We start from the raw sequence: 15,104 nt of genomic DNA on the forward strand, positions 1-15,104 counted from the left end.
TGTGTGTGTGTGTGTAATTGTCTGGATTAGCATAAGTATGTCTAGCATTTCAGTCTGTCTGTCTATGTGTTTATGGGGAGTAAAGACAGTCGATGTGTCTGACTGCTGCTTCTCTCCTTTCGCCTCATCTCTGTCTCTTACTCATAATGTCACCATGTTGTGTGTTTGGGTCTGTGACATGAACATACATCAGTTACCTGTATGTGTATGTGTACAGGTTTAATAGTAATGTCTAGCTGATCGAGTCACTGACACATTAAAATCATTGACACTGATTGTTACATTAAACTCTCTCTCTCTCTCTCTCTCTCTCTCTCTCTCTCTCTCTCTCTCTCTCTCTCTCTCTCTCTCTCTCTCTCAGGGAAGAGTTTTACTCTCACTATCACGGTATTCACAAACCCCCCTCAAGTGGCCACCTATCAGAGAGCCATCAAGATTACGGTGGACGGCCCGAGAGAACCCCGCCGTAAGTTTTAAAAAACAGACAAAAAAAATCACAAATATTTTCTGGATTTTAAATGCCTTTCTTGGGAAGAAATGAGTTTAGTGTGTGTGTGTGTGTGTGTGTGTGTGTGTGTGTGTGTGTGTGTGTGTGTGTGTGTGTGTGTGTGTGTGTGTGTGTGTGTGGTTAGGTGTGTTTTATTGTGGTTGATGGTTATCCACCAGATTTTTATGCTAATGTGGTGGTTGGTGGTATGTTAATAGAAACAGGGTGTTGAGGTCTGCAGATGATTGCGGTATACTTCTGTAAACCACTACAGCCTGCTAATAATACTGACTGGTCCCAGTTTACTAATCAGTCTCGTTGGTGTTTTTCTCACATATAAATGGTTTTAAGTTAATATCCTAATGTTTACATTTTCCACAATTTTTACACAATGGTCAGCAATAGCTATTTTTATATAAATGCAATAAAATAAAAATATCTGCTCAGAATTGGATTAAAGAACACTGCTTGAACAGATTTTTATGAATAATAGATATATACCTTGCTCATTATGAGTGGCTGAAGTGTGTGTATGTGTGTGTGTGTGTGTGTGCAACATAGTGTGTTATGTGAGAGCACATCATGCCCCGCCCTCACGCTCATGGAAGCTTTAGGGCTATTACCGCCCAGTCCGTTATTCCGGCGCCTCGCCGCCATATGGAGGCTTCAGCTACTGCTGGCTTCTTCTTCAAAGTCCTCGAACAGCAGCTCTGGTTTCAGGAGGACTTCCTCCTCTCGTGTCAGTGTGCATGTGTCTATGAGAATACAGGCAAGTGTGTCTGATGGTTTCGCACAGCTGAGAGACTTGTCTTTTTTTGTCCCTTTATGCCCCCCTCCTTCCTTTCATCGCCTGCAATCATTAATCCCTCCTGCTTCCTGCTTGTCTATGTGTGAGGTCAGGAGCAGACACTCATGCTCAGTCGGGAGTGGACTCTGTAGTGTACAGTACAGAGCACATCAACATGCAAAATGCTCGTCATCAGAACTCATGCACAGAGCACACACACACACACACACACACACACACACACACACACACACACACACACACACACACACAGAACACACACAGAGACAGACAGACACACACACACACACACATACACACACACAGACAGATAGACACACATACACACACACACATACACACACACAGACAGACATACACACATACACACACATATACACACACACACACATACACACACACACACAGACAGACACACACACACACACACACACACACACACACACAACACACACACACACACACACACACAGACACACGGACAGACACACACACACACACACAGACACACACACATACACACACGCATACACACACACAGACAGACAGGCACACACACACACACACACACACACACACACACACACACAGAGACACACACACACACACACCACATTAGTAGATTGATTACAAAGCTTTCTTTGTTCTGTTTGAAGTAACAGCCTGCTAAGATTTGATTTAAGCATTTGTATGTATTTGGCAAATAAACTGTAACTACACTCACTGTCCACTTTATTAGGAATACCTAACTTATTCATGCAGTTATCCAATCAGCCAATCATGTCACAGCAGGACAGTGTACAAAAACATGCAAGTAAAGACGAAGACTCGAAGAGCTTTAGTTATTGTTTACAACAAACATTATAATAGAGATAAAGTGCAATCTTTGTGACTTTAACTGTGGCACGGTGGTTGGGTTAGCATTAGATCGGCTGCTTTGAGTATATTAGAAACTGTTGATCTCCTGAAATTTCATGCATCGCAATGCTTTGTTCATGTTGAGATGCTTTTCTTATCATCGTGGTTGTACAGAGTGATTATTTCAGATACTTTTCCTTCTGGCAGCTTGAATCTGGGTATTTTCATCCATTCTTATTAACAAGGTGTGTTTACCCACAGTACTGGCTTTACCCAGTGTTTTTTGGATTTCAAACCATTCTGTGTAAAGTCTGTGTAGATCAACAGTTTCTGAAATACTCAGACCAGCCCACCACCAACATCCATACCACAGTTAAAGCGTTCCTTCATTCTGATGTGTGGATGTTGAACATTAACAGAAGCTGTAGCTCAGTAGGTGTTTGGGGCTAATTACAATAGACAAACAGACAAATCTCAAACACACACACATGGACAAACACACTCATTACATTCCCATTTGCTTCATATTCACAGAGGTCAGGTTCTGAGGTGAAAACGTTTCATCTTATCGTTTGTGGTTCCGCTATAAATCTCATATTCTATATGCTGGTGTACACCATATACTGTACTCGACATTTCATTCTGCTATCACGTCCTGATATTTCCATCCCTTCATCCTTCCATCTCTCCTCCGTTCAGCCCTGCATTTAGACCACAGGCCCTGCCAAGCTGCTTCCTTTTCATCTAACTGAAACATTCTGTTCTGGTGCCACTACACCAGCGGGGTCATAACAATGAGATAGACAGCAGATGATTCAGAAGGTTCTGGGAGTCATTATTAACGTTTGAAAGAGAATCAGAAAATAAGCTGGAAAAATGAGAGGGAGAAGTATGTTACGGCAGTGAAGCGTTCGAAACGAGGACGGTTATAGCCGTGTGAGTTTTATGTGCATTTTCAGCCACCTGTCAGTGAGACGCGTCGAAACGTCTTCCAGTTTCTTCCCTTATATAAGTCCCATAAAAGTCTGTCTCTCTTGGGCTCTTCTTGTGTGTGTTCAGGTCATAGACAAAAGCTGGAAGAAGCTGTGAAGCCAGGAGCGCTGGCCTTCTCCGAGCAGTTGAGGAGGAGTGCCATGAGGTGCAGTCCTCACCAGGCCTCTGCACCCAATCCCCGCCCCACCCTGAACACGCCTCCCTTTGGTAGCCCCGCCCACAGCCAAATACCTGGTAGGTTACCTGAAGATTTTAAAGAAACTCATTTAAAAAAAAGAAGAACAAGTGACAATATCTTGAAAATAATCAAATATTTCTAATTTTTCCTATTACAAAATTAAAAATATACAAATGGAAGATAATTAAATAATGGGAATGAGTAAAAGCGTGAAATATTAAATGGAATTTATTTTTATTCTTATTTTTTACTCTTCTTATTTTATATATATACATTTCTATAAATATACAGTAAAATGGATTTTAATTTTTGAAAAATTGGATTTGAATTTGAATTTTGATTTCTAAGAATCTCATGATAAGAAATGTAAGATATTTTTACTTGCTAAAATATCATTCTTGCAGTCAGGTCACAACCGAAGGCAGTTTGCAGAACTGTTTTATTTTATATATTTTACTCAACCATTCGTTTGTTCTTGCCAAATGACGTGAGGGTCTGTAGTGACACACCATCGAAGATACAGACATAACAAATGAAGAGAACAAGGCCACCTTTGATTGTAACTTAGATGAGAATGCCTGAGCAGTGCATCACACACACACACACACACACACACACACACACACACACACACACACACACACACACACACACACGCTCTTTACCACCAGACACGAAACCACATCACACTAACACACACACACACACACACACACACACACACACACACACACACACACACACACACACACACACACACACACACACACACACACACACACACGCTCTTTACCACCAGACAAGCATCCACTTCCCACTAACACACACACACACACACACACACACACACACACACACACACACACACACACACACACACACAAACACACTAATACACATACACCAGAGTCTCATAAAATATAACTGAGGCCATAAAAATTATTTCCCCATTTCACTTTGAATCTTTTGGACTGGAAAGCCCCATTTTATCCTGCTGGGTGTACAACATGAGACTGTTTTCAATCACAGTTAATAGACAAAAAGATTTCTAAGCAGTTGCACAACCGAATCCAACGTGCTGAAGGCCACATCATCGTGCTGCTGGCATATGTTTAGTATTTATACATTAATTCTGAGTAATTGCTTACTGTGAAATGTGAGTAAGCCTTTTTTTAAACTCTTTTCCCATCAAAAACAGAAGCCAGTTTCTGGGAAATCTATCTGGCTATAACAGTTAGGTATTATATTAGCATACTTACAGCACTTCTCTTTTTTGTTGTTGTTGTTCATTGTTTTTGGGAATTACCTAATTGGTGTATTTAAGCTGGAGGCCCTCAGCGAGAGATTGATCGTTACTTTCTCTTCCTCTCTGAAGCCATGTAATCGGAGTGAGGTATGTGTCTGTGTGTATGAGAGAGAGAGAGAGAGAGAGATTGCATATGCATTCTTAGAGGAAGTAGACTAGGGGAAATAGGGAAGTGAGAATCCACTGACAGGAAGCAGCTTTATGAGAAAATCAAACATTTTATTAAAACCGGTCTTTGGGTATAATACAGCGTTAAGCAATATGAGATTTTGCTGGTTAGAAGAATAGAGAAAAAGTTTAAATAAAACGTTACTTTTTAAGCATTATTATTATTAGCCCAATGAGAACAGCCGAGTACGTGCGAGCATGAAGAAAGGAATGAATAGAAAAGAGTGCAGAGCAATGCAGAGGGTTAGGAGATGGAAGGATGGCTGGTGGAAGTGCTGAGGTCTGAAACAGTGTGTTTCCTTCTGCGTGCTGCTCTCGCCTCTCTGATCCTGACGCCAGAAATAGCAGTAGAAGCACCGCCAGAGGAAACTGTTATTAAGTCATTCAAGAGCTCTTTCTCTGTTTTCTCCCTCCTTTCTTTCTCTTTCACGCACTCTTCTCTCTCTTTTTTCAAAACATAGTAAATCAGTAGCAGCTGGAACCACAGGCCGGAGTGTGTGTGTTTTAGAGTGCTTAGGGAACGCTTTTGTGTTGTAGTCATGTTTGTCAAAAAATTGGAGAAGTGTGTGCGTGTGTGTGCGTGTGTGTGCGTGTGTGTGTGCGTGTGTGTGCGTGTGTGTGTGTGCGTGTGTGTGTGCGTGTGTGTGTGCGTGTGTGTGTGTGTGTGTGTGTGTGTGTGTGTGTGTGTGGAGCAGTTGTTAGCACTTTGACAGGAAGTGACATAGCAACGGTGAAATGTAATGAATTGTTTTTTTAACTGCATGACTGGAATTTTAGGAAGTGCTGAGACTGAGATTATTAGATTAGATCTAAAATATTTGGATGTGCTGATAGGAATAAATAGTGATGGTGTGTATGTTCAGTATGAAAAACAGAAAATTGTATTCTACATGACGATTTAGTTTTATTTATGCAACAACCTCAGATCTGACATTTAAGCATGAACCTGTTGATGGGATGCTCGATTAGATCAAAAATGTCCATGTCATACTGAAACGTGCTCAAAAAACATTTTCTGTTATTCTTCTGTCTAGTGTCTCCTGTCCAGCAGAGTAAGAGTATGGGCATGTGTGCTTTTATCCATGTTCACTCCTCGTTCTGTTCCCTCCACACTTCGTATCCACATGTGCGTGTATGTGGGAGTCCAGTAAAACATGAATGAGCTTTGCCTGCACCGGATGCACCAAGACGCCTCAAGCCACCCACCCAGCCATGTGTGACTCCTGGCCCATAGCTGAAGCACTAGGCCTGGGGAGGTGGTGGGAGGGGGGGGGTCTTCTGGAGGAGGCCGTAGGGATTCGAGGGGGGAGACTTGGCACTACGCCGCAGTCTGGCTCCACTTGAAACAGCCTGGAACGCTCGCTTTGGCCGCTCTGCGTAATTTGCTTCCTCTCTGATGGCTCGCCTTCCTCTTCTGTCTGGAAGACTGCAGGCTATCGGTGAGCATTTAGAGGATCGTAGGGAGGGAGGGAGAGCAGGAGAGGGGGAGGGAGAGAGAGAGAGAGAGAGAGAGAGAGAGAGAGAGAGAGATTGTGCACAAGAGAGAGAGCAAGAGAGAGAGATTACAGGATCTAGAGATAGGAAAGATGAGTAAAAGTCTTTCTTTTTCTGTCCGGTGGTGTCTTGTTTGTTGTGCCTAAGTGCTGATAACGTTGCCTATCGCCGCTGCTGAGGACGGACCCACACAGACAGCATAGAGGTACATGGGATTGCAGCGGAAAGTAGCACTTAGAAACCATGAAGATGGCTTTAGACTGCGGTTACCACGAACACTCACGTCTCCATCAGTGAAAAGTCAATAACTTCAGCAAGACAGATTTGAGGATAAAACTAGAATAAACTTCATTCGATCATTTTACCATATATCATATAGTAGAGTTATGGAAGGGAAATGATTTATAATCTCACTCTCAGGTGTCACCCAGATGAGGATGGCTTCCCTTTTGAGTTTGGTTCCTCTCAAGGTTTTGTTCCTCATGAGTTTTTCTTGCCTCGTAACCTTTGGCTTGCTCATTAGGCTATGTTCACACATTAACATGTGATGATGTAATCTTTATTTTTCAGGTGTATTATAATAATAACTCTCACAAATCCTCTTCTACAGCAGCGTGTCAGTGCTGTAAACTGCTTATAGTGCTGATTTGTACATGTTATGATTCAGAGCTCAGTGATAATGGCGGCGCAGTTATACTGTGTGTTAATAACATCAGATTCCATATAAGGAATATGAATTCAACATGTTACGTCATACGTGTGAGGAGGAAATCATCGTCGTCTTTCCAGATGAGTCTGAATGACCGTTTTTACTATAAAAGAAGAAGAAAGATTTGGGACATCAGCTTTAGTGTTTATAGCTTTTCATTCGTCATAGCGATAAAAAAAACTTTTTTTAAACTTTTTTTTTAGATTATAAATGATTAAATATTTCAGATTATTAATACACATACTGTATACAGTATATATATATATATATATATATATATATATATATATATGTGTGTGTGTGTGTGTGTGTGTGTGTGTGTGTGTGTGTGTGTGTGTGTTTATATCTTTATTCTAACAAAACCCGTAAGTAATATTATAACTAATATAAAAGACGTTAAATAGTCCTAAACAGTCTAAACAGATACAGGGGTCTAAACAGTTTTTTTTTTTTTTTTACAAATGTACCACATAAGGAATTTTAGTGGAATTGCACCAAAAATAAACAAACACCGCCCTTTAATCGAAGGAGACATATCTAAAGTTAAAATATGATAGAATGTTTTATTAGCGGTTATTGTAATGTGTCCACTTGTGAGACTGGGTCCAAATGCCAGCTGTTTTAATGCTGCTGTTTTCTTTATCTTGCTGTTTTCAGACTCCAGGCAAATGCAGACGTCTCCGTCCTGGTCTTATGAGCAATCCTATCCTTACCTGGGCGCTATTTCTGCACCGGCTATTCACCCGACGACGCCCATCTCTCCCAGCCGCAACCCAATACACTGTAAGATCTCACGTGTGTCAGCGTCACACACGTCATCACACCTCACCTGAGCATCACTGAGACACAACTGCTGCTTTTTTAATAGAACCTGTGAACAGTCAACTGAATATGAGTGTTCAGAAATTCAGTTTAATTCAATTTTATCCTTATTAAATTCCTTTCATTTTGTGAGTGAGACTGAAGCACAAATCTAATTATCAGTGTTTCCATTATTCTTAGCTAAAGTATTAGTTTATTAGTCTTTCAGGTGAGTCACAGGTGCATTTGTGTTCACCTGAAGGTCTAATCAACTAAACATTATTTATATTTTTATAGTAGTATAGTAGTTGTACTACACAGAAGTAGTAATTACACGGAAGTCCTAAAAAGCCATGCATTAGTATATTTTTTTCTTTCTTGTTTTCCTGTTATCGCAAATTAATTTTCTGGCACCTTGCGACTGTTTCTGGTGTATGTGCACGTCAGCGTCTGAAATCTCCATCCTAAATGTACCACACCTCAAAGCATCCTTCTTAAATGTAAGACACTTATGTGGAAGTTGTCTATCACTGACAGACAGAGAGCTGTTTCAGTCTGAGCGAGTCTCTGATCATGATGCTGCATTACTGAGCTTTTGCTGCCTCTAGAACATGTCCTTATGCAGAGATCACGAGAAAAGTAAGTCGTGATCACGAGAAAATAAGAAAGAAAAAAATGTAATATAGCATGGCATCTTAATTAGAATTAGATATTTTTTATTATTATTAGATCGGTTACTTTGTACTTAATCTTAAAAACACACGACTCTATTCTTTTTGGTAGCCTGCATTTCAATGCTTAAATAATTTTGTTCATATTAAATATGGATTTATTTATTTACTCATGACAGAATCTTGGCTGATCTGTAAATAAATAAAATAAAGCCGTAATTTAATCTGACTTCACTTAGGTCTGACATACTCGAGCTGAAAAAACAAATAGAAACCCAATGATAAATAGAGAATGCGTAATTATTTGTAGGTGACATTGGAAACTGGTTCAGTTTTCTGACTGTGGCCTTAAACATCTTTTAGAGAAACACTTCCATAGCAGCGTTGATTTGTACTAACGTCAGACAAAAAGAACTTAAATAGTATAAAACTCTCAAATAACTCTGCTTCTAAACTTACTCTCATTTTGGCTGACTAATAAAACCCTAAATTAGATTAAGGGGAATTTTTGGATGGACCATATGTTTATGCTATGTAAATAAGGGATTAGCTAACAGAAGCTTTTTGCATGCAGCTGAAGAGCTAATTCAACATTTGTGCATGAATACCTTCTCATTGAGATGTTCACAAAGGAGACGGGGCTTTGTCCGTTCACCAATCAGCTCAAAGCTTCGCTCATTTCGAGGGCACTTTGATGATCGAATGAAATCATCTTCTTTTTGATACAATCATCCAATATCATGTGTATAGAATGAGCTGCACTAAATGTCCCATAAGCATCGGCACGAAGTTCATGATAAAGTGTTAAAGCCACATTGGACACTTTCACTCTCTACCAGTTAAGATGCTCTTAATGCCTTTGACAAAAATATATAATACACTTACAATAAATTGAAGTTTGATAATGTAATTTTTGGCAGGCGTAACGTAGTTTTCATTGTCTGGAAGGTTGATTTAATTAATATCCCTACTCCCCTATTATACGGCGGGTGAAAAGCATCACACCGCAGGGGAAATGAGTCCTCAGCATTCATAAAACAGTAGGTGAAAATACCCAGTTGACCCACTGCTTCTGCGTAGCTTCTGCAGTATGAAGCCAGTGCACACTATGCAATCCCATAATGCAACAGGGCTGGCACTGAAGTGCTGTCAGAATTAAATATAGTTTTCAGTGCAATCTGTTTTATACATTGCTGCTTTTGGTTAAACCCTGTATAAGAACACCTGAGTAAATTCTTAACGAAAGAAAAAATCACACAAACACAAAGTCTTATATTGTAGGTCAGACATTGTAGGTCACACTATGATGCCAATATGGTGGATGTGGTGTGTTTGGATTTTATTAAATCTACTCACATATATTGCCCAGTACATATAGTATTAATGCCTGAGCAGTAGGTACTGAATCGAATGCAGCCGATTCTGAATCAAATTCATTATCTACTGAATGAAATGCAGTAGGTACTGAATCAAAGGCAGTAGGTACTGAATCAAAGGCAGTAGGTACTGAATCAAAGGCAGTGGGCACTGAATCAAAGGCAGTAGGTACTGAATCAAAGGCAGTAGGTACTGAATCAAAGGCAGTGGGCACTGAATCAAAGGCAGTGGGTACTGAATCAAAGGCAGTAGGTACTGAATCAAAGGCAGTGGGCACTGAATCAAAGGCAGTAGGTACTGAATCAAAGGCAGTAGGTACTGAATCAAAGGCAGTGGGCACTGAATCAAAGGCAGTGGGCACTGAATCAAAGGCAGTGGGCACTGAATCAAAGGCAGTGGGCACTGAATCAAAGGCAGTGGGTACTGAATCAAAGGCAGTAGGTACTGAATCAAAGGCAGTGGGTACTGAATCAAAGGCAGTAGGTACTGAATTGAATTTAGTAGGTACTGAATCGAATGCAGCAGGTACTGAATCAAATGCAGTTGGTACTGAACCAAATTAATTACTGAATTAAATGCAAAAGACTGAGTCATATTTAGTAGTAACTGTTACAGTACCTGATTTCAGACTCCCCCCATATTTTTGTAGATACATGGATTTTGTAGATTCATGTTATAGGAACTTTAACTAAAACCTTTTCTCTTGCAGGTTCAGACCTATTCAGTGACCCGCGTGTCGGTCTGGAGCGCCCCTTCTCCTCCATCCCCTCCCTGCCAGACAACCGCTTCACTGATCCCCGAGTCCCCTACCCCACAGCAGCCTTCACCTACACTCCTACCCCCGTCACCAACGCTATAGGCATCGGCATGTCAGCTATGACGGCGTCGGCTGGCCGCTACCACACTTACTTACCTCCTCCCTACCCTGCTGGCTCCTCCCAGGGCCAGAGTGGACACTTCCAGGCCAGCACTTCACCCTATCACCTCTACTACAGCAGCGCTACAGGGTCGTACCAATTCTCCATGATGTCTGGAGGAGGTGGGGGGGAGCGTTCGCCACCTAGGATCCTGCCACCCTGCACCAGTGCCTCGACAGGCTCAGCCCTCCTGCACCCCTCACTGCCCAATCAGAATGACATTGTTGTAGATGCAGAGGAAAGCCACAGCAGCTCTCCAACCAGCATGTCTGCTGAGGCGGTGTGGAGGCCATACTGACCACCAAAGTTACTGAACACTGGTCTGACATGTTGAGCAATATGAAGTGGACAGTTGATGGAGCGGTGCATGGACTCGACTTTCCACAGCATGAGACTCAGATTTGTTTTTCTTAAGATAATTAAGGATAATTTGTTGTTGTTGTTGTTGTTATTATTATTATTACACCAGCTCCTTCTCTTTCTAAACAAATACACTGACATGGCACTGTCATAAAACTTGAATCTGAAGAATTAAACCATCATAGGTGAAAAATATTAGCCAGAAAATGTAGATCTGCCAAAGAACAGCTTGGAACTACTCATTTGTGGCAACGAATTATGAATTTCACGTGACTGCCGGTTATTTACAATGACTGGATAAGTGTTCGACTGAGACCCGGCAGTACTGAGATTTCTAACGATAACATGCAGATACGTGTGTGTCCTGTGCTCACAGCGCTAACACTGGTTGATTCCTATATGCATTTCATATCTAAATGAGACATGGAGCTCTGTTGCACATGCAATCCCAGGTTTATGAGGCTTTACCTCATCAGTCACTGCCTTTAAAAGGTCCTCTTACACTGCAAATCCCGTCTGTGTTTCAGGGACGAGTTTTCCTGTAACAAAGAGTTCACCTACTTTTATGTAAATAGACTGTAAACTGCTTGTTGATATCACTGGTTGGCTGATGTTGACAGTGTCTTTGAATTCCACACTTGAGAAAACTAGAAATGCTCCATAGCCTATATGTTTTTTTTAGTACTGCTTTATTTTGTGAATGTAAACCTTGTGAAGAAGCTGACTGTTTATAGACAACATTGTGTGCCGTCCTTCTTTCTCTTCAATGAGCCACGGTCAGGGTCATGAGAAATCAGCGGGAAAGTGGGGAGACTGTCTCTCATTCTCAGTGTCATCTTGTGCTGATAGGACAAGAATGACCAGGCTCCCAAAATGGTGCCAGCTTCTAATACCCCCTCTGCCAACCCCATGTGCTATTCCTGACCTAAGAAGAATTTATACAGACAAGCAGACAAGCCCTGACCTGCCAGTGCTATTCAACACTATCTTACAGAAAAATATGCACTCTCTTTATGTTCTCACTTCTCTTCTCTTCTCTTCTCTTCTCTTCTCTTCTCTTCTCTTCTCTTCTCTTCTCATCTCTCAGCTGTTCATTTCCCTTCTTTGATTTTGGCCATCTTGTTTAGCTCACATCAAACATCTTCAAACTTGTTTTTCTTAATTTCAAGCTCCTCTACAACACACACACACACACACACACACACACACACACACACACACACACACACACACACACACACACACACACACACACATATACATACAGGGCAATTGAAATGCAGACTAGCTCAACAGTCAGTGCAAAGTGACTACAGAGCTTTAGCTATAATCCAGCTCCAGGATTGAGGCCAAGGTCCATAAAATATATTTAAAAAATCATATAAAAAGCATAGTGTGTCAGAGCAGTATGACACCACCACCATCCACACACACACACACACACACACACACACACACACACACACACACACACACACACACACACATCACATACCAAACTTTATATTTATAAGTGGCTATTTGTGTGTGTGTGTGTGTGTGTGTGTGTGTGTGTGTGTGTGTGTGTGTGTGTGTGTGTGTGAGAGGGAGAGAGAGAGAGAGAGAGAGAGAGAGAGAGAGAGAGAGAGAGAGAGAGAGAGAGAGAGAGAGAGAGAGAGAGAGAGACTTCAGGATAACCTTCTCCATAAAAACAATAGGAAATTTGTTATTACCTCAGTGGGTTTTTTTTTTTTTTTTTTTTTTTGAAAGAGTAACCAACTTTTTTTGTGTTTGACTTCCAAATAGCAATATTTGCAAAATATTTTCACAATATTTGTGTGTAGAGACAGTTACAAAAGTGTGTGTGTGTGTGTGTGTGTGTGTGTGTGTGTGTGTGTGTGTGTGTGTGTGTGTGTGTGTGTGTGTGTGTGTGTGTTTATGAGTGAGTGAAAAAAAGAGACAAAAAGCACAAAAAAGCCTAATCTTTAAGGGAAGTAATTTATAGCAATTAAAATATCGTTCAAAATAAAACTCAACCATCAGAACTCACAGATGTGAACCACGGCTCTAAAACCCGCTCAACAACAAAATAATTACATTATTAAAAAAATAGTTAGCAGCTAAAGTACAAATGCACAGGATGTCAAAATTTATGAATCATATGTCAGAATGTTGAAGACTTTCATGCTTAAAATTCCGCTCCGATCTCTTGATTGGCACTGATAATTCTCTCTGATCTTCCAGCCCAATCTCCATATTCTTACCCAATTTAGCCTAAACATTCTGAGGCTGATTAAGAGTCAAGGTCTCTCACCTATCAATTACACACCATTCATCAAGTGGACGCTTCTTTCCCGCATCAGCACTGACAGCCAACAGAATCAATAGACAGGGCAGTAACCTCTGCAAACTCGTCTGCCTCAACAATTCCCGTCTCCTGTCATTTCAGCCGGGTTCCGCTTGCAGATTTCACCCCATGATTAATCACACATGATAATGGTAAACAGCGGGAAATTAACTGTGGTCAGAGGCAGAAAGCTTCCATTAATCTAAACACATGACACTGAAGGAGTGGGTTAGAAGATGAGGGAACGTATTAAAAAGAAGTCACCAGACGAGTCAAATTCATGTCCCACTTATCAAGTAATATGGAATATTAATTTCCAGCATGCAGGATAATACAACATAAGAAGCATGGACTCTGTTTATGCTGAAACCAAAAATAAGGTTTACATTTCAAATTTGTATTAAAGAGATCAGAAAATTGTGCCTTTTTTGTATAGAATTAACATTGGTTTGATTCAATTCAATTCTATAATTCAATATAATTACCAATGGGTGTCAAAGCAGCTTTACAGAAGTATAAATATTCAGAATAAAAATTATGATTTCCAATTTTTTCATTTAAATTCATCCCTAATGAGAAAGGCTGAGTTAACCGTGTTGAGGAGCCAAACTCCCTGAGACGATATGAGGAAGAAACCTTGAGAGGAACCTCATCCTCAACTGGGTGACAGTGGAGTGTGTGATTATAAATAATATAACATAGCACCATTGAGAAGCAGGTAGCTGTCTCACATCTCCAAGGTCTTCAGTTTCACATTTTCTCCAATTTATGTTAATTGGCCCAAGTGTGAATGTGTGTGTGTGTGTGTGTGTGTGTGTGTGTGTGTGTGTGTGTGTGTGTGTGTGTGTGTGTGTGTGTGTGTGTGTGCAGCGATCACTGATGGTCTGGTGTCCCATTCATGATGTATTCCTGAAGCACACCCAGTGGTCCTCAGACCTCCAGTGCTGTAGTGGGGGTTCATGTTGACGGCCGTGACCACAGTTTGCATGTTCAGATTCCTCCCCAGTCTAAAGACATGCGTTTGTAGTCTGATTACCATCTCTAATTTGTCCATATAGTGTGTTATTGGGTGTGTGAGTGTGTGTGATTTTGCCCTGTGATGGGTTTGACACCCTGTTCATGTCCTGCCTTGTGCCCCATGATCTCTGTACTCATGCGCCTGTGTAAAAAAAGACAGATGGTTAACAGAACTATATTAAAGCATCATTATTTTAATTCATTATTTTAATTACAGTTACAATGTGGGCCTTTAATCATTAAATATGCTCGATAATATTTATTATTATTATTATATAATAATTTATTATTATTATTATTATTATTATTATTATTATTATTATTATTATTATTAATATATCACATAGCAGTCAAATAGAAGCATATTTTAAACAATAAACGATCTTATTATTACTAGTACATAATATCATCGCGTTCTAGTTTGTAATTTGCGAGACTTTTATTGTGTATCAGAAGAGACTTTGCATCTGTCACGGAAAAAAAACAACCTAAATAAATAAAAGCGGTAGAAAATGAATGAATGAATGAATGAATGAATGAATGAATGAATAAAACACCAACCGGATGTTAACGCAGTATTTACGCAGCCTCGACATATCGGCATATTTACGCAGTCCTGGTGAAATCTGCGCAA

General features: G+C 40.5%; 1 protein-coding gene across 8 annotated transcripts in view; it reads left to right on the forward strand.

Moving 5' to 3' along the window:
* The window catches only part of runx1 (RUNX family transcription factor 1), a 38,400-nt gene extending 26,535 nt beyond the window's left edge, over window positions 1–11,865 (forward strand). For 6 of the 8 annotated variants that reach the window (XM_027156373.2, XM_027156371.2, XM_027156377.2 and 3 more), the window contains 4 exons: window positions 362–466; window positions 3,213–3,380; window positions 7,659–7,784; window positions 10,560–11,865. In XM_027156373.2, coding sequence (XP_027012174.1) covers window positions 362–466; window positions 3,213–3,380; window positions 7,659–7,784; window positions 10,560–11,065 — 905 coding nt within the window. In that variant the 3' untranslated portion in view covers window positions 11,066–11,865. The remainder of the gene's footprint in view (window positions 1–361; window positions 467–3,212; window positions 3,381–7,658; window positions 7,785–10,559) is intronic. The other 2 variants (XM_047803335.1, XM_027156379.2) reach the window with 1 other exon arrangement.
* The last annotated feature ends 3,239 nt before the right edge of the window (window positions 11,866–15,104 follow it).

The sequence above is a fragment of the Tachysurus fulvidraco genome, chromosome 18 (assembly GCF_022655615.1).
Source record: "Tachysurus fulvidraco isolate hzauxx_2018 chromosome 18, HZAU_PFXX_2.0, whole genome shotgun sequence".
Taxonomy (NCBI): domain Eukaryota; kingdom Metazoa; phylum Chordata; class Actinopteri; order Siluriformes; family Bagridae; genus Tachysurus; species Tachysurus fulvidraco.